This window comes from Salarias fasciatus, chromosome 20, assembly GCF_902148845.1.
Source record: "Salarias fasciatus chromosome 20, fSalaFa1.1, whole genome shotgun sequence".
Taxonomy (NCBI): domain Eukaryota; kingdom Metazoa; phylum Chordata; class Actinopteri; order Blenniiformes; family Blenniidae; genus Salarias; species Salarias fasciatus.
Window position 1 is genome coordinate 31,400,333 of NC_043764.1, and position 18,425 is coordinate 31,418,757.

Below are 18,425 nucleotides of genomic sequence, written 5' to 3' on the forward strand. Positions count from 1 at the left end.
ACGGGGCTCTAACGGGGCTCTACCGGGCTCCACCGGGGCTGATCCGGGGCTCTACCGGGGCTGATCCGGGCCCTGCAGCGGACCTGATCCGGGGCCCGCAGCGGACCTGATCCGGGCCTGCTCCGGAGGCTCAGGTAAAGCGGGGTGTTTTGCAGGAAAGGTGCGCGTCGCTGCGGCGCAGCATTCGCGTTGAAGATGATGTGCGTGTGCAGGGCGCGCGCGCGTGTTGTGTGCGTGAAGGATCAGAAATGTTGCAGAATGAATGGATGAGGTGCAGCAGACGCCTGGACCCGCGCGCGCGCTGCAGCTGATGGAGGGATGCTGCGCACTGCAGGCCGTCCGGGCGGCCCGTGAGGGTCCGCGGCGGGGCCGAGGGTCGGACCCCCACCCCAGGGGAGTCCCTGCGTGCGGGAGAGACGCGTCGAGCCTCCGACCCGCAGTGCGCACCGTGCGTGCGCGGAGTCGTGACCGGGTTCCGGGCTTCCGGGCGCTGCGCCGCGGTTTGACCTTGCAGCAGCAGCAGCGCCGCTGGTTCAGGAGCGTCAGGGTGGAAGCAGCGGGTGGAGGCAGCGGGCTGGAGGAGCGCTGGTCCTCCTCAGTAACCTTCACTGCAGACCCGCGTCTCCAGCAGGACGTCTGTTCGTGACGGTGTTTCTCTCTGTGGCGCTCAGCGGCTCTCTGAGTCATCTCACGGTTTCTGTGAGTTTTGCGTCTTTATTGCTGTTTCTCTGTTTGTGCTGCTGTTCTGTGGATTCAGCTGCTTTTCATGACTCCTTTCAGTCTGGTGTAGCGGTTCGCTCTCCTGCCTCACAGAAGGATGTTGCTGGGTTTGAGTCTGGCCTGGGCCTTTCTGCTGGAGTGTGCATGTTCTCCCTGTGCGTGCAAGGTTCTGACATGTGACACTTTTATGCATTTTATTTTTGGTTCATTTACATTCTGGGTGGTGATTTCAGTGCAGATTGTTTGGACACACGCCTCAGTCTGGACGGAGTGTGAAACGCTTTACTGGCGCTCTGCTGTTTCATGCTTTATTCATTCATTTGAACCGCTTCAGGATCTGGATCAGGCTCGTGAGTCTCTGCTTGACTTGTCATTTTCGGGTTTGTTTACAGTCGTTTTTTTATCTCCTTTGTCTTTTGCGTTGTTTGAAGTCACTCCTCTGTGTTCTAGTTGTAGTATTTTTGTGATTTAAAGTGTGTCAGGGTTCATTCTTTCCGGTTGTTTTTCATCCTCACTCTTTAGCAGTCATTTTTTAAGTGTGGTTTTTGTTATTATTTACTGATTTCTGCTGAATTTATTTCTATGGACCAGTTTCACGTCGTTTATTTGAAAATTTGCTCCGTTGAGTTTGTTCATCTTCAGGATCTCTTTGCAGATTGTCTCCACAGCCACTTGAGGATGATCATTATTATTCTAATAGCGCCCTTCTGAAGTTTTTTGCAGTTTGAAGATGTTTTCCCTGCTGAAGGTGTCCTGATGGTGTCCAGAGGGGTGACCCCTCGCTGACCCCTCCGGGGTATTGGTCCTCTTCCCATCCGCCTGGTCAGGAATCCTGCCAAACATATGAACCCTGACTTATTCATGAGCCCCTCAGTCTGCAGCCCAGAGAGGACAGACGCTCTGTGAGACGCCGTCCTCTGAGCGGGACACTGGTCTCTTGTCAGGCTCTGTCCTCCCTCCTCCGTCCTCCGTCCCGGCCCCTGGCCTCTTCAGCCAATGGCTGCTCTCGCTCTGCTCACGTTCCAGCCGAGTGGTGGACTGAGCGTCGTCATGGCGACGGAGCAGTCGTCTTCACAGCATGGCCGCCGATGGTGAGCAGTCCTGTCGTCACCAGAGCAGGATGGAGCCTCGCGGGTCTGCTCAGGTCTGTGTGTGAGGTCTGATTCAGCTTCCTGTCCTTCCTGAGCGACAGCGGCTCCTCCGGCGCTCCGGGTTGAGTTGATGCTGGCTGAGCCGGTCCATCTACAAACCACTGCTCCACTGCGCCTCCTCGCCTCTTAAAGCCCAGGTCTAAATGCGATCAGAGACGTCCAGAAACACACCTGCAGAGTTTTAGATCTGAATCATTTTAGCATCCATGACTGCACCACTTCCCCCTGACCCCTGACCCCTCCTGCTGCCCCTCTAAGCGGCCCCTGGAGGGCTTCACACCCCATCCTGCTTCAGATGTGTTTTCATTCATGCTCCCTGTCCTCATGCTCCGGTTCTCTCTGCTTTCCCCCGGTGTGTTCGGTATTTTCAGCGTTTGGCCTCATTAAGAGCAGAAAGTCACTAAGTCGTGCTTTAAAGTGCTAAATGGGGCTGAAGCCCAGGGAGAGCGCTGCGTAATGAAGGGAGAGCTGCTGGCGCTCTCCGGTGGGTCCTGCTGTTTCTCCGCCCCGCCTCTGATCGGCCGCTCTGCGTCGTGTGGCGATGGATCGTCCGGTGCGTCCCGGCTGGTTGACTGCCGTGGCGACTGTGTCCAGGGTGTGTGTGCAGGACCGGCCCGGTGTGTGTGTGGACGATGTGGACGGAGGGAGGAGGTCTGGGCCGTGCGGTGGCGTCCTGCACCGTCAGGCGTCTGACGCTGAACAGCTCGGACGGCCTTCAGGACCTCAGCAGCACTTTCAGCTGAGTCTGCATTCACAGCGCAGTGTGACGCTAACGCGATCTGAGTGCTCAGTTTGCTTCTTTTTCTCTGGATTAGAACCATTTCTAATCTAGCGAGCTGACAGTAGCGGTGCCTGGCTGCTTTTTTCCCAGTTCAAAACAAACTTTAACTCTTCCTTGAAGAAAGTCAGACATCTGGAGCGTTGCATGATTTATTGATCTAAGAGTTTCATCCCATGCTGCACTGAGTGAATCAGGTCTGATGTTAGCATTCTGCACAAGGTGAACAGCGTTCACATGAAAACAACAGATTCTTGAAAAATGTTCATGTAAAATAAATATATACAGTTCTGGAGCATTGTAATTTATTGATGCACACATTTCAGGAGGAAGATGCTCTATAATCTGGATGTTAGTTGGGGAAGATGCTCTTTATCAGATGTCAGAGGGTGGAAGATGCTCTATAATCTGATGTTAGAGGAGGAAAATGCTCTGTAACCTGAATGCTAGTGAAGAAACAGCAACAAAGAGACAACCTGACGTTTTAAACGTGCTTCACTGCGTTTTGGTTTTTCCAGCTCTTTGGATGAAGCTCAGAAGTGTGACGTGTGGAACTGAGAGGGCTGCAGCGTTTCCTCATGGTCTTGTGTTTGATGTCTGATGTAGAACAGACTCCCCGGTGTGTCTGGTTCTCTCTCCAGCAGCGCTGCAGTCCTCAGGGACCAGACCTGCCTGCCGCTGGAAAACCAGCACAGTCTGGATTCTCACGGCTTCTTCAGCACGTCGAGCTCAGGAAATCAAAACTGCAGCTTTCATTCTGCCGAGAGGACACAGTTATTCCAGTGTAATTTGTGACTATTTGCAGAGGTGAGAGTAACATGGATGGTGTGCCACGCTCAGAGCAGCTGCTGGATGTGCAGATGAGAGCGTGAGTCACGGTGCAGCCCGTCGGACGGAGCGCCTCAGGGACGTGCGTTTGGCCCACTCATGATTTATTTAGACAAGACTCTCTGCTGGTGGAAGGAGGCACACCTCTCTGCAGAGGGTAACACTCAGGAAAACATCAGATCATACAAATCATCGATCCACCAGATGTGTAGCCTGAAACCTTTTGAGGGAAAATATTGAGATTTAAACAGAATCTCACTGTAACTTCTTTGTCGTGCCACAATAATCTGACTTCAGCCTCAGTCATCGTTTCAATCAACCACCATCTTTAAGAAACCCTTTATGGAGCCTGGAAAAGGACAATTTAGACAACATTTCTACAGTCGTCCAACTATTAACTCTGACCAGAACGGTGCAGCAGTCAGCAGTACACACTTCAAGGATTTTAAAACAAAGATCTATAGACTGGGAATTTCAGTCATCCTGTTGTCTTCTGATCACAGCAGAGTCTGCTTCATCAGGAAATAGTCTGTGTGTGTGTGTGTGTGTGTGTGTGTGTGTGTGTGTGTGTGTGTGTGTGTCCATTTATGACTGCATCCACATCATAATCATCCTCTCTTTGGCCCGCCTCCTCCTCCTGCTGTCCTCTGATTGGCTCCTCCTCCTCCTGCTGTCCTGTACCTGCGCTGTGTTTTCTCGGAGTCAGTGTTGACTTCCTGGTTGTGGGGATAGACGTTACATAACCGGCCAGGCTTAATAAATCCTGCATGATTCGCTCTGATGTGCGGCGGCAGCAGGAGGCGGAGCCGGCGTGAGAACTGATGCTTTCACTACAAATACCTGGACTGAGCTGGAATATGTGATCCCTTCACTGTCACCTTTATGCATTCTACTCACAGGTTTCCCCTCATGTTGTGCTGTGTTTCCTCTCAGTCTGAGGACGCTGGCAGTGTATGGAGTTCAGTGAAGCAGCTTTCAGGTCTGCACTAACGCCCTCCAGCGCAGATCATTATGGAAACTTCCCCAAAGCACCTGACGTCCAGGCCTGACCCTGCCTTCTCCTCCGCCAGCTGCGATTCACTCCAGCAAATTAGAAAATATGTAAAACTCATCAAACTCACACTCATTTCAGTGTTCAGAAGTGATCTTTTATGTCAACAAGGACCCACGGGATTTCTATAATGAAGTCCATAAAAATGTCTTGGTATGATCTACATTAACTTCCTGTCAGTTTTACCAGTTTTGCTGAATCACTGTTTTTGTATTGGTTGAACATTTCACAGTAAAATGCATTAATCTGGTCCACTCATGTGTCAAAACACTTTAATTTCACAGTTTGGCAAATTCCAAAGAATACTGCAGAACCCAACTAACTCAGCTTCTTAATCATGCATTCAGTGATTTAATGATAAGTTTGAAGAAAGTTTTCAAATCTGCCCCGTCGCTCCTTAACAGCTGGAGCTTTCAGGCCAAACCAGAACCGATGAAAACCCCTCAGAGGCCTAAAACTGTCCCGATTCTGACTTTATGTATGTGGAAAAGTGGAATCAGGCTGATGTTCAGCATCAGCTGTGAACCTGAGTCCAAAAATAAACAGAGGAGAAAGAGAGGCTGAAGGACGGAGATGAGCTGAGAGGCGGCGGAGAAAAGAGGATTATTCTCATCAATCATACATTACACACAACTCCTCCAGTGTGTGTGTGTGTGTGTGTGTGTGTGTGTGTGTGTGTGTGTGTGTGTGTGTGTGTGTGTGTGTGTGTGTGTGTGTGTGTGTGTGTGTGTGTGTGAAAGCGCTTGGTTCACTGCACAGCATGACGTCTGGCTGATGGATTCATTGAGAAGGAACTTTCTGTTCTGTCTCTGCTGCTGAGTCACATCTGAAACAGAGAAATGGGTTTACACAGAATTCATTGTTGAGCCACTAATGTCACACACTGAGGACACAAGCACACAAAATAACACACTGGATTGCTGATAGATTAGCGTACAGCTCATAATGTTATTGATTATCTCTGGAAACAGAGAGCAGGATCTGGAAACGAACTCTTTACGGTGCTGAGAGTCGTTTCCTGGACGTTTCCTGGACTGGCTCGCTGCGGCTTTTACCGGTGGACTTATCTTTTCTGGGTTCGACCTCATTCAGGGACTTTATGACTGGATTGATTTGATGTAACGCTCGTATGTGTTTGATAACTTCCTCCAACAACACGGCCCATGTTAGTGCCGTGGGATGAAATGACCAAATGTGGGACCAAATGTCCCCACAACGATAGGAAAACCTGGCACGATGTGCCTTGTGGGGAACTTTTTCCGGTCCTAATGAGGGGAAACAGTGTTTTCTTGACCATGTTGTTGTTGCTGAAAAAAGTAAAAGGTCAAAAACATTTCTTTAGGGTTCGGCTGTGTGGTGGTCTGGGTTAGGGTTAGGGGCTAGTAAATGCATTATGTCAATGAGTGTCCTCACAAGGATAGAAATACAAACCTGTGTGTGTGTGTGTGTGTGTGTGTGTGTGTGTGTGTGTGTGTGTGTGTGTGTGTGTGTGTGTGTGTGTGTGTGTGTGTGTGTGTGTGTGTGTGTTCTTGTATTTCTATCCTTGTCGGGGCCAAATGTCCCCACAAGGATAGCAAAACGTGGAACGACGTGCCTTGTGGGGACCTTTTTCCGGTCCTAAGTAGGAGAAACAGTGTTTTCTTGACCATGTTGTTGTTACTGAACAAAGTAAAAGTACAAAAACATTTCTTTAGGGTTAGGCTTTGTTGTGGTGTGGGTTAGGGTTAGGGGCCAGACATGAATGGGAGTCAATGGAAGGTCCCCACAAGGATAGAAATACAAGACTGTGTGTGTGTGTGTGTGTGTGTGTGTGTGTGTGTGTGTGTGTGTGTGTGTGTGAGAATACACTCGTCCAGACTGTGGTTCTTGTCCTGGGCTCACCCTGATGACCTCTGTTCTCCCTCCTGGCTGGGAGCCGGCCCTGGTGTTCTGCCAGTTCAGTTCTTGACTCAGCAGCAGCAGCAGCAGTTTGCTGAGTCGTCCTCAAGCGAAAACCCCTCATCGCTTGTTTGTTTTTTTCCTTTGCGTTCTTTTCCCAGACTGCACTGCAGCAGTTGACCTGTGTTGTGTCTGAATGCCTGTGCTTCCCTCCTCTTCCTCCTCCTCCTCCTCCTCCTCCTCTCAGGCTGAAGATCAGTCGGAGTGTTTCCTGACGTGAAGAGGCTGCTGGGCTCCATGTCGGCTCCTGCTCCAGCCAATCGGAGGTCTGCGTCGGGCTCTCGCCGGTAAGTCGCTCATTGGTTTGGCTGTTTGTGGACGCAGGTTCAGTCCCGTCTGATACTCAGGTGTTTCCAGGAGACCTGTGATCCTCTCAGGCCGACGGTTCTTCTCCTTCCAGCTCTCAGGATCAGACGTTGTCAGGATGACAGAAGCTGTGCTGCAGTTTTCACTCCTGGTCGGCCCCCATCCTGCTGACACCCTGCAGAACATGGGGGGCGGACTGGACTCTTCATATCAGTCTCACAGGCTTTAATCACTCGTTTTTTATTCACATTTTTTCCAAAAAATGGCAACAACATTAACCAAAGAAAGAATAAACAATCAGCAACCAAAAAAGCTGGCAAAAATCTAACATTCCAGTGAACCAAAGCAAGACGTTACCTGGTTTCAGGTATAAAACACTAAATTTCATTAAAGTTTCACGTAGAGAACCACAGATGTGAAGGCTAAGACTCATTCTGGTGACAGCAGTCCCACATTTCCCCCATTCACCTCCATTCTCCTTCATCTTCTTGATGGAGGTGATTCGGGTGGGGGTGGGGCTCTGGAGCTTCCACTTCCTTATAGCTTTCTTCAGGTTTGTTAAATTCTAACAGCAACTCTTCATGAAACCAAATGAACTGTCATTGTTTCACAACCTGGACATTAAGTCCTGAAGGTCCTGTTCTAAGCTCTCAGACGCTCCGCCCGGTCCGGGACAGATGACCTCCATAAGGTTTCTGCTCCGCTCACAGAGTCTCAGAGATCAGAATATCTGGTAACTGAAATGTCTGCAGAGCAGAAACTGGAGCAGCAGCTCCGCCTCACCACACAGCCGTCGCTCTGGAAGAATCCCGCTGGCGGAGCCCCGGCTTCACAATAAGAGTTTTCTCCTGCAGCTCCTGGACTTCCTGCGGCAGTTTGCTGGAAGCAAGTTGAGAAATTGATGAGTGTGTGTGTGTGTGTGTGTGTGTGTGTGTGGCCTCCGTCTGTGCCGGTGCTGTGGTGAGCGCGGCGAGGCACCGAGCCTCCTGTTGGGATGTGGAGGAAGGTTCAGGCGGATGGACTGTGGTGTCTCTCCTCCTCAGATTCAACCCTCTGAAGGCGCTGCAGCCCAAACGCCGCCTGCAGCAGATACTGGCGTCCTCGCCCGTGCCGGCGCCCAAGCCGGCGTCGGGCTCGGGGGGCGGGGCGGCCCCGCCGGCGGCCGCGGCCTCGGCGCCGGTGGCCATCCCCGTGCCCGCGCCGCCTGCGTGAGACACACTTCAGTTCCGGAGCATGCTCAGTAGTGGTAGACGCAGCTCACGTGCACTGCAGCCTCTAAAAGCACAGACAGACTGAGCAGCAACGGCACAGCTCGTTCCACCTCGAAGCCCGGAGACCGGCCGGCCAGGGCCCGGGGAGAACAGAACTCTGGGAATTTCACCATTTCAGGAAAAGTCAGATTACTCATGAACTGTTCCATAAGCCAGCCAGCTGGACGAGCTAATAACATCCTGGAGCTAAATAACTATAGAGTTTAACTCGCTGCTGAATTACTTTAAAAAGATTGTTTAGCATGAATGTTTCTTCTGAAAACCTCACTATTTCGCACATTCTGATTCAAAGAACTGAAGTCTCTGCGTTCATTGAAATGGAAGAAAAGGTGTTGCTTTACCCAGAATACAGAGATGAAGTGGAGATTTGGCAGCTCGTCTCTTACTTTAACCAACATGTCTGAGTCATTTTCAAGAAGATCCAAACATTAATTAAAGAGTCCTGGTCAGGCCTGAAGCATCCAGGTCGGTTCAGTCTGCCTGTGGAGAAGTCCTGCTCAGGTCTGAGTCCAGTTTGAAGGAGCTGTGTGTGTTGTTGTGTCACGTCGGTGATTTCACCCAAACCTCACGAACCAATTGGAGAACCGCCGCCGGTGCCTGTGTGGTAGCGGCTACATGCACTGCTGCCGCGCTGTGGAAACACTCCGCCGAGCCAGCGGCACCCTGGGAGACGGTCTGCTCTCATCCCAGAGGAAAGATCTCACACTAACGCCCGGGAACGCTCGGCACCCCGCCACTCACACCCGCTGCCTCCCTCTGCTTCTGTCACATATTGATCTTCACTCTGTGATTGACTCGTCAATATTTGACCTCCTCCCTGGACAACACAGGACACATTGACTCACAGCTGCTGTCCGAACAACCCGCTTCACTCAGAACTCTGAAACGTTGCTACATGATGAAATAGAGGATAATCGAAGTATCGGCCTGGTCACAATCAACACTGACTCCAGGTGGACAGCAGACTAAAAAATTCAGCCTCAACAAACTGTGCCTATTTTTATTTTCACTATACTACAGTTTTCGAGCAATCAGATGCAAAAAAATTCATCCAGTAATCTTATTTGGTAGTAAAATGGTGATCAGTTAAAGATGTCGAGGTAAAATGGGGTATGGACTCTACATTAGCATGACTTGGACAGCATAACAAGACTTAAAACAGATGAAGAGCATCACTACAACTTAATAAACTCAGTTGTTTGTTTAATTTAGTAAAATATATGAACAGAACTCTGCTTTATTGCCCATCAAATGACCACAAAAGACTCTATAACGTGCAAATGTGATGAAATATGTGGAAAATAAATTATCTTTTCTGCAAACTTAATATAAATGTCTGCACATACAATTTGCACATTGCTGGATTGCTGTAATTTATGTTTCTTAACTGATTTGTATCAAATGAACAACAACAACTGCATTATTTCTGAAATCTTGACACTCAGAAGTTTGTAAAACGTCCTATTGGGCCGATGAATCGGCCAATCTGATGAATCGGTCGACCTCTAACTGGTAGTGCAGTGAAATAACATAAAGTCACTGAAATTGTTGTTTAAATTATCTGGCAATTACCATTACCAAATTTACCAAATGAGAATTTTCCCGTAGCATTATGCGAGTTATTCAAAAAGAGGAATTTTGGAATTCAAAGTCCTTGCTTCGATTCTCTGCGTTAGTTTTCTGTGGGTAAAAGATGTACTTTTAGGCAAATATGTTGTCTTGATAGTTGTAGATAAATACACCCCTTTTCAACATGCTCACATGTTCCAATAATATCAAGAATTTCAACTTCTAAGTGGAATAACAAAATGCGAGGGTATGGACACTACAATTGCAAACAACAGATCCCATTTGCAACTGTTGTAATATTAATTGTGTGCACTATATCCACAACATATCATCATTCAAATAGTGCTACCCAGGTATATAAAATAGAACATTCAGCTCAAGCCAAATACATAGTAGGAATGAGGAACTGGATAGGGGTACGGACACTACCGGAAATTCTGGACATCGAGATACTATATTAGTTCAGCCTTTGTAACTTCATAGATAGTATATTGCTGATGCTATTTTTGGTCAGAAACTGATCCAATACCATAATAGATATATTTTAGACATGGCCTTGGCTTATATTGTGCTTATTTAAAAAATAAGTCTCCATTAAGTCAAAAATCAGCTGAAATAGAGAAATATATAACGAGTTGAGCTTCCAGCTTCGCGGAACACAGCTCGGCCCCCACAGCTCGAATTTGCACGAAACAACCTGCAAAATAAAAGTAATCACATCCATTATCAAAAACATCACAGTATTTCAATATATTTCTGATTTCCTTTGAAAATGAAGCTCCTAAAATTCAAACAATCTTGTTTTGACCAGATATAACGCCCTTTTTCCTACAAAAAACCTTACATCAAATCGTCTTGGCGAAGATGATCAATGAAACATGCAGAAATAAATGCATGTTGTTGTTTCAGTAAGCCATTGGCTGTCCAAACACACTCTCAAATGCATTCAAACACTAGCCTACACCACATTAGAAGACAATAACAACACACACAATACATTTCACAGGAAGATTGTGACCAGGCCGTATGTTGTCAGTTGCTAGCGTTAGCTTGATCTGATACCCAGTAACAGCACAGCTTATATCGATGATACCGAAAACGATACCCTACTATGTGAGGGTAAACCTGATCTGATGCGGCTAAAGATATATGGCAACATGACCACCTTGACCGTGAGCATGTGTTCATTCAGACGGTCGTATTAGCATCGCTAACAACGCCTAAGAACCTAGTTTTGAACTGAAACTTGTGATAACTATTTCTTTACCTTGAAATACTAAAGATATTGTTATTTCAAAATTAGAAGCAGTCCACAAACAGGACATGTGGAAGGGAATCAGTTTTCACTCCTGATTTTAAGGACTTTGTCTTTTTTTTCTCATTTCGAACTGTTTTAAATGTAAAGCGACGTCCAGACTTGGCGCGAAGTTGCAGTTTTGCAGTTGTGTCCTGTGTACAGAATCCCTGTCTGCTGCTCCGATTGGCCCTGCTTGACCCCGCCTCCCTCTGCGGAGGCCAGTGATTGGGCAACGCTCATGTCGTGGAAAATGCGTAATTTCTTCACTCACATTTATTAGAAGTTTGAAAAGTTTTGACAGAAGTTGCCCATCACAGATCCCTCTTCCTTCCACCACTGAGCAACACTGAGTCATTCCAGGTGTCTCTAGTATGGATTTATCGAAGTCTGAAAGTGATAAAGAGTATTTTTACTACATTTTAGCAGTTCTATTTAGACATTTGTGACGTCTGCCTGTATTTGTGGAGTGTATCCACAACTGATGATTTCACCTTTTTAATTAGCTTAGCCTAGATTAGCATAGTGACAGGAAACCTGGATTTATGCGGCATTTAAGGTGTTAAAATGAGGACATTTATTCTGAAAAACTTGTATTTCCAGTAGCTTTATGAGTTTATGCCATTTTTGTATCTTCTGTTTTGATGCTGTAGCTTTCATGAGCTCTGGCCTTCTTTCTTTTAGGACACAAATTGTTTTTCCATTTTCAGCGAGAACAGCGAGTTTAGAAGCGGCTCAGTAAAGACCAGAATCTGCTGCATGACGTGAAGAAGGACTGAATCTCAAGATTCAAACGCAGTTTCTGATAAATAGTTCAGCTCTTATAATCAAAAATCAGCTCTTTTGTTTTGTTTTGAGTCAGGACTTTTCCTGCTTCAGTCGACAGTGGGCTAATATATCTTCCACTTCACAGAAAACCCAAGAGAAAACACTTTATTTGAATAGAACCCATCTTAAAGCACAACACATGAACATCCTCTGCTCGTGCATCACAATTTTATAATTATATCACAATACTGAGCAGGATTATTGCATATTGCAGGGTCACCTGATGCCAGGCAGCCCAAATAAACATTAAGATGATTAGAGCATTAGAGGAGGGTTGAGTCCTGCTGCCGCTCCCTGCTCGTCATTAAAAGAGGCTGCAGAGCGATGCCTGGCTGCTACAAATCACCTTCCTCGGATGGAAGCTGATGAGAGCGGCTGTAGCTGTTAAAGTGGGGCTTTTAGAGAGCCGCCTCTCTAGGACCACTTCTCGGTTTGAGTGCTTGTTGACGCTCTTCATCCTCACCGCCTGCAGCTCCCTGAGAATGATCCAGAGGCTGTACGTCGGCGCTCACTGCATGCTCGCTGTGCCCTTCCAGTGTGGTCTCTCTCTGATTTAACGCCCTCTTGTCTCTTGCCTGGTCAGGTTCGACTACTGCAGGTTCATAGAGCTAGACTACGTCCCCATGGAGACTGGCTATATGGTCTCAATGCGTCCTACTAAAGGCTACGCGTCCACCAAGTCGCCAACGAAAGGATACATTTCCACCAAGTCTCCGGATCGCCATAGCCGCTCGACAAACTCCCCCTCCACCCCTCGCTCCCGGTCCGTCCTCAGTCGCTGTTCGTGTTTGTGTTGATTCTGTAAAGCATGGGAATGCACCGCTGCGGCGCTGCATGATGCCTCGTGGTGGAAAACATCGTCACGCACTGTTTCCACTCCATCATGTAGTCTGACACTTCTCCTTTCTGTGGTTTTGGCTCTTTTCTTTCAATTATGTCTAAATGTCGTGACTCTAGAGGAATGCTTCTCACAGTTGTCTTGAGATTTTTGCTTTATTGTTTGACTTTACAGCATCACTGCAGCTCTAAGAGGAGGCGGCCTTCTGTCTCCATCCTCTGGTTGTGTTTGTACATCTGTAGCATGTCGGCGCACCTGATCGGAAGTCAGGCTGCGTTCCTGTGATTTGTGGCTTAGCGATGGAGTTTTTTGTTGCTCGACACCTCCTTTTCAGTGTCCGCAGGCTGTGTTTGATGGCGTTATGAAACATGAACCACATGTCCTCTCACTTTGGACCAGGCGGACTCCGGCGGCCCCCAGCAACAGAGAACCTCATGGCAACACGTCCTTCAGCAGCAGCAGCAACTCAGGCTCTTGTAAAGGCAGCGACTGCAGCCCCACCAAAGGGTGAGGCGTCACAAACTCGGCAGAAAATTTTGGCTCATTCAGACTTTAAGACAAATTTCTAGTTCAACACGTAGATCAATATCATTTGAATCCTTGTCAAGGTCATGACTGATCTGGATGGTTTACCTTTATGTGTCCCAGACGTCACCAGAAGTACACTTCATGTACAGACAACCATGGGATTCGACCCCCTCCACCAGAACAGTACCTCACACCCCTGCAGCAGAAGGAGGTGTGTATCCGACACCTTCGAGCCCGGCTAAAAGAAACAATGAGCACGCTGCAGGACAGGTGAGCTTCCGACACACTGAGGAGTCTCCAGTCTCTGCTGTTGCTCCTTCCGGGATTAACCCGTTCTCTTTCCTCACCCTCGCAGGGACACTGAGATCGATGAGCTGCGAGGCCAGCTGTACAGGATGCAGGAGGACTGGGTTGAGGAAGAGTGCCACCGTGTGGAGGCCCAGCTGGCCCTGAAGGAGGCCCGCCAGGAGATCCAGCAGCTCAAGCAGGCCGTGGAAACCGTGCGGGCCAGACTCAGTGATGCCGGGGGTCTCAGTGGGGATGCCGGCGTCCAGAAGTACTTCCAAGACATCAATGCTCAGAACCACAAGCTGGAAAACCTTTTGGTTAGCATGGAATTGGCCCAGGCTGGATTAGCAAAGGAGAGCGAAGCCATATCCGGGTGTCGGACCCGCGGTGGGGGTTCAGCACCAGCGTCTGTTTCAGGTGAAAGTCCTGGAGGAGCTCCCAGACTGACAGTGGGAGGAAGGGGGTCGTGCTCTTGCGATGGTTCTCCAGCCCGTTCTTTGACTCGAAGCTCCACCTACACCAAGCTGAGCGACCAGGCCCTGGCGGACCGGAACAGCAATGGGACTGACTTTCCTTGTTTGTCTGGTGACGGCACACAAGACAGCGGCTTTGTGTGCTGTGGGGAGAGCTCCGTCCCCAGCCGGGCTGACCTGCTGCTCGAGGCCGCCTTCCTCTCCGAGGAAACCGCGTCTTTACTCAACTCCTACTCGCAGAACTTCCCACACTCTTTACCCCATTCTTTTCCAAACTCTCTGCCCATGTCGCTCCCTCCATCCATCCCTCACTCTCTGCCTAATTCTCTGCCTCACTCCTACTCTCATACCTTACCTCACTCTTTCCCTCACAATTTGTCCCACCCTATGTCTCACACGATGCCTCACTCCTCCACGTATGAGAAGCTGTGCACGGGAGACCGGCTGGCTCCGTTCCGTTGTGGTCTGGGCGGGGTCAGCTGCATGAGCCACCCCTGCCTCTCCCACCACCACCTGTACCTGCACCCTTTGAGAGAGACAGGCATTCAGACTGAGAGCTGCCCCATCCCTGCCACGGCCGGGTGTCCCTCCGATCTGGACACCATCGCAGAGCAACGCACCTTCCGTTCTCAGGCCTGCAGCCCCACCTCCACCTGGATGTCCGATGAGGGGGAGGAAGAACTGGACTCCATTACCACCACTACATCAGTGACCACTGCGACAGTCATGAGTACGGCCACAGAGCCAATCCCAGTCTCCAAAACGCCACTGGTCCCTTCTTTGCCACGGTCCGCCACTGTGGCGTGCTCCATGGAGAGTCCACTGCGCGAGCAGGATGGAGGGGAAGCCGAGGAAAAACAGGAAAAGGAGACAAGAGAAAAGGAAGCTTCTTTGTCTGAGGAGCCGGAAGAGACACCTGAGATCAACCTAGAAGACGAGCAGCAGATCCAGGCGGCAGTAGAGGAAGGACAGCAGGTGGAGGCTGAGGAGACACTGTGCGACTTGTCAGAGATATCGGCGGGAACACAGGCTGAGCTGGAGTTCAGACGATGCTCTGGCGAAGTCAGACACAGTGGGACTACAGTGGATAACTTCAGTGTGGAGGACAAACAGGACGAACCTGAACCATCAGCAGGATCAACACACGTAGAAGCAGCTAAGCTTAGTCCAGCGTCTCCGGGGCTATCTCCAGGAGCCGAACAGCCCCGCACCTCCCAGCCGAGGAGATCCACCTCCCACGAGGAAATAGCTGGCGTCATGGTGGTGGAGGTGTCCGATGAAGAGGATGAGGATGACACCGGAGCACGGGGGAACGCAGGAAACACCGAGGCAGAGGACGAAGAGTCGCCTGCCTCTGGGACGGTTCAGAAGAGCTACTGGAGCCGCCACTTCCTCGTCGATCTGCTCGCGGTGGCCATCCCCGTGGTTCCCACGGTGGCGTGGCTCTGCCGCGGTCCGGTCCGCGACGGACAGCCCATGTACCACATCGGCTCGCTGCTGAGGGGCTGCTGCACGGTGGCGCTGCACTCGCTGCGCCGGGGCGGCGGCTTGAGGCATTACCCCGCAGGCGGGGGAGATCTGGGGGGATCGCAGATTTAAGACGGGAATCTGTTTACTTTGCTTCACTGCGTCGTCCCTCACATGGCTCTGGCTTCTTGGGTGATTGCATTAGAGCGAGGAGCAGACGAGAAAGTACTTCCTGCCCTGTGGATCTCATCAAGATGAAAGCTGAAAGGAGTACACGGACCAGGAAAAGTGCATTTAGGGCTAAGATCTAAAACTGTGTTCTGTTTGGTCCTGCTCCTTGTCGTCTGTCACTCGTTGTTGCTACCAAGATGTCTGCTGACCCTACTGACACCTGCTAGACTGAATGAGCTGAATGAACCCGATGGTCTGTGCTTGGATGTTCAACACTGATTGTTAATTTTGTCCTTAAATGCAGGGAAAATGTAAAAAAAAAAAAAAAAAAAACTCATTGATGTGTCAACGTGTTATTGACAAACGATCATGTGTTGGTGAATGTGTACACAGAAGACAGTATGTGTATGTATAACCGCGTATGCATATATAACCAAGTTAGAACGAGCCACAGAGCTGCTCAGTGGTTCACGAATGAAGGAAACCCCGCTCCTATTTAGAATGTGCACGTTTTCTGTGACTGCAGACACTCATTAAGGATCTTTGACATCTTCAAGATCAAACATTGTCTGCTATTATGAAAAACATTGTAGAACCAAGTATGTTCTAGGGGTAGAAACACAGTGAGCACGGAGTAACTATCTATCAGAGACTCTTAAAGGTGAACTCACCGGCTCAACAAGTTCAGTCCAATACTAGTTACTGTTTCATTCTTTGGACTAAAAAGTAGTTGAACTCTTGTGCTCCTTTAATTGTCCATTTCAATTCAGACATCCTATTAATCATATGCACTTAATGTTATTCAGGGTACGATTAGTCAGCAAACCAAAAGGAGGGGTGGTTTCCCATCATGCCTTTGTCCTGAGAATGTCTGAGAGGAAATCCTTTACAAAATAAATGAAGAGCATAAATCTAATATTTATTTTTAAAGTGGAATCTAATGTAAATATGACTACATAGTATGAACTATAACACCATTTATAGTGCAAAAGCATAAATGTAACAGGTGCGACTGTTCCAGATTATAGAGTCTGACCATTTCTTCCTAAATGAAAGATCCTTTCCATTTTCATAATTCTTCACAACATCGAATTTTAACCCGAAAACATCAGAAAACCAGTCAAACATTGATCCATAACTTTTGACTTTACTGTGTAAGCTGAGGGAAGATGGAGAATTAGATTTGTGAAGTAGTGGAGATCAGAGGAAGCAGAAACTGAACAGCTGGAATGAAATGTTTATGGCTGCACACGCATCAAAGGCATTCTGGATGCAGGCTAATGCTAATGCTAATGCTACTGTTGGACTTATTTCATGCTGTTATTTCAGGATTAATGAACCTTCACCAGTAAATGGGAGTTTAGTGAAACGGTGACCAAGCTAACAGAGGGTTAGCAGCTGTGCGGCTCTTCAACTGTTTTCATGAACAGAGAAACAAAGAGCTCAGAGAGGCTTCAGTAAGTTGGTTGCTAACCACAGAATAGTCATCCATCAGCAGCTGATTGCTCTCAGATGAACTAAACATTTTTGGTTTCGTACGTTTAAATCGTTCCTATGATGACAGCTGGTATCATGTAGTGACGAATAGGTAGATAATGACATTTTGGAATAAATGATGCAGAATTAGCTGTGATTCTGATCAACCACTGTGTGAGCCAGTTCAGTTTTTTGTCAGTTAATCCTCGTTTTGTTCTTGTCTTTTGTGGCAGCAGAGCAGCTTTTTCTGACTTGTGAAGTTAGAAGTGGCTCATCAGAGCAAAAGGAGCTGAATTTCAAGTAAATCCAAGGCAGATTCTGAAATGAGTGCATCAGCGTTGCAGTATTGTCCATACCTGCAGAATGGTGTGATTTTGACACAAGGATCAATACGGAGCCGGGGAAGGTCGGATGAGGAGTCGGCGTTATTCCCAGAACTTAGAGTCCGACCAGTTGTCAGAGTTGTTGGGTCAATCTGAGGATCACCAGCTGGTAAAACTAATCTGACAATTGATCGAACTCTCAATTGGACGGTCCTCATAACGGTCAGCTTCTGTATATTTAAAGGAATATTAATCAGAAACCTGCAGAAGGTTAACTCGTCAGGTGAAGCGAAAAGCAGCAGAGTACAATAGAGCCGACTTCCTCAGGTCGACCTTCTCAGTGCGACCTGCAGACCGTTGGAGGATTCAGCTCCACCTGCTTCATCTTCGTTCTAATTCTCCCAGTCTGCTCAGCCTCAGTCACAAGAGTCACAAGCTTTTCTCTTGAAAACTGTTTGGATCCACGCAGAGCTCAAAGCATCTGCTTTAAAATCAGTTTTCCTTCGATTCGCAGGATCAGTCGGGTCCATGACCGACGCGTCACTTCCCTAGGAGAATGAACGGGGGTTTATCTGTGCCCCGGTCCTGCTGCTTGGTCGTGTTTCTACCCTCAGAGCTGGAAACCTGACCTCCTGATGAGCGGTTGAGTCTTTTAGAACATCCATCATGTGTTTTCTGCGGTCAGAAGTGAGCAACATCTCGTCTCAGTCGGTCACATCTGACACAAACATGACGATGAAACTCTTTGTAGATACTCTCAGCCCCGTTCGACCCCGGGTCGGCGGGCTGTGCTCAGTCTGTGATCTGTGCTGTATATTTCTGCTAAACCTAATGCTCTTGTGGTGTAGTTTTTAGCTGTCACTCTGGTAGTGTGTATTCCACAGGAGTCCTTCAGCCACTACGAGTCAGTCTGCTCTATCTGTTCCTCCAGAAGCATTTGTAGACGTGGAGCACTCCACATGTACGCTGTCAGGATATCTGGGTTGTAACTGCAGAGAGGATCGGGGTTGTTCTCTTTCTTTTGAATGTGTGTGTAATGAGGAAATGGATGAACACAGCAGGTCCTCTGTTCGCTGATCCTTTCAATCAGGATGAATCAGAAACTCATGGATGGATGATCAAACGGG

The 18,425-nt window shown here is 48.5% G+C and overlaps 2 protein-coding genes across 2 annotated transcripts in view; one reads left to right on the forward strand and one right to left on the reverse strand.

Moving 5' to 3' along the window:
* snphb (syntaphilin b) lies at positions 1 to 16,120 on the forward strand. Its single transcript, XM_030117819.1, has 6 exons — positions 1 to 20; positions 6,652 to 6,753; positions 12,318 to 12,497; positions 12,972 to 13,079; positions 13,221 to 13,370; positions 13,456 to 16,120. The coding sequence occupies exons 2-6, from the start codon at positions 6,704 to 6,706 to the stop codon at positions 15,458 to 15,460; spliced, it is 2,493 nt and encodes an 830-aa protein (XP_029973679.1). The 5' UTR covers positions 1 to 20; positions 6,652 to 6,703; the 3' UTR covers positions 15,461 to 16,120.
* sdcbp2 (syndecan binding protein (syntenin) 2) overlaps positions 14,735 to 18,425 on the reverse strand; it is a 17,403-nt gene continuing 13,712 nt past the window's right edge. The window contains exon 11 of the transcript XR_003933712.1: positions 14,735 to 14,747. The gene's annotated coding sequence lies outside the window, so the exon portion shown is untranslated. The remainder of the gene's footprint in view (positions 14,748 to 18,425) is intronic.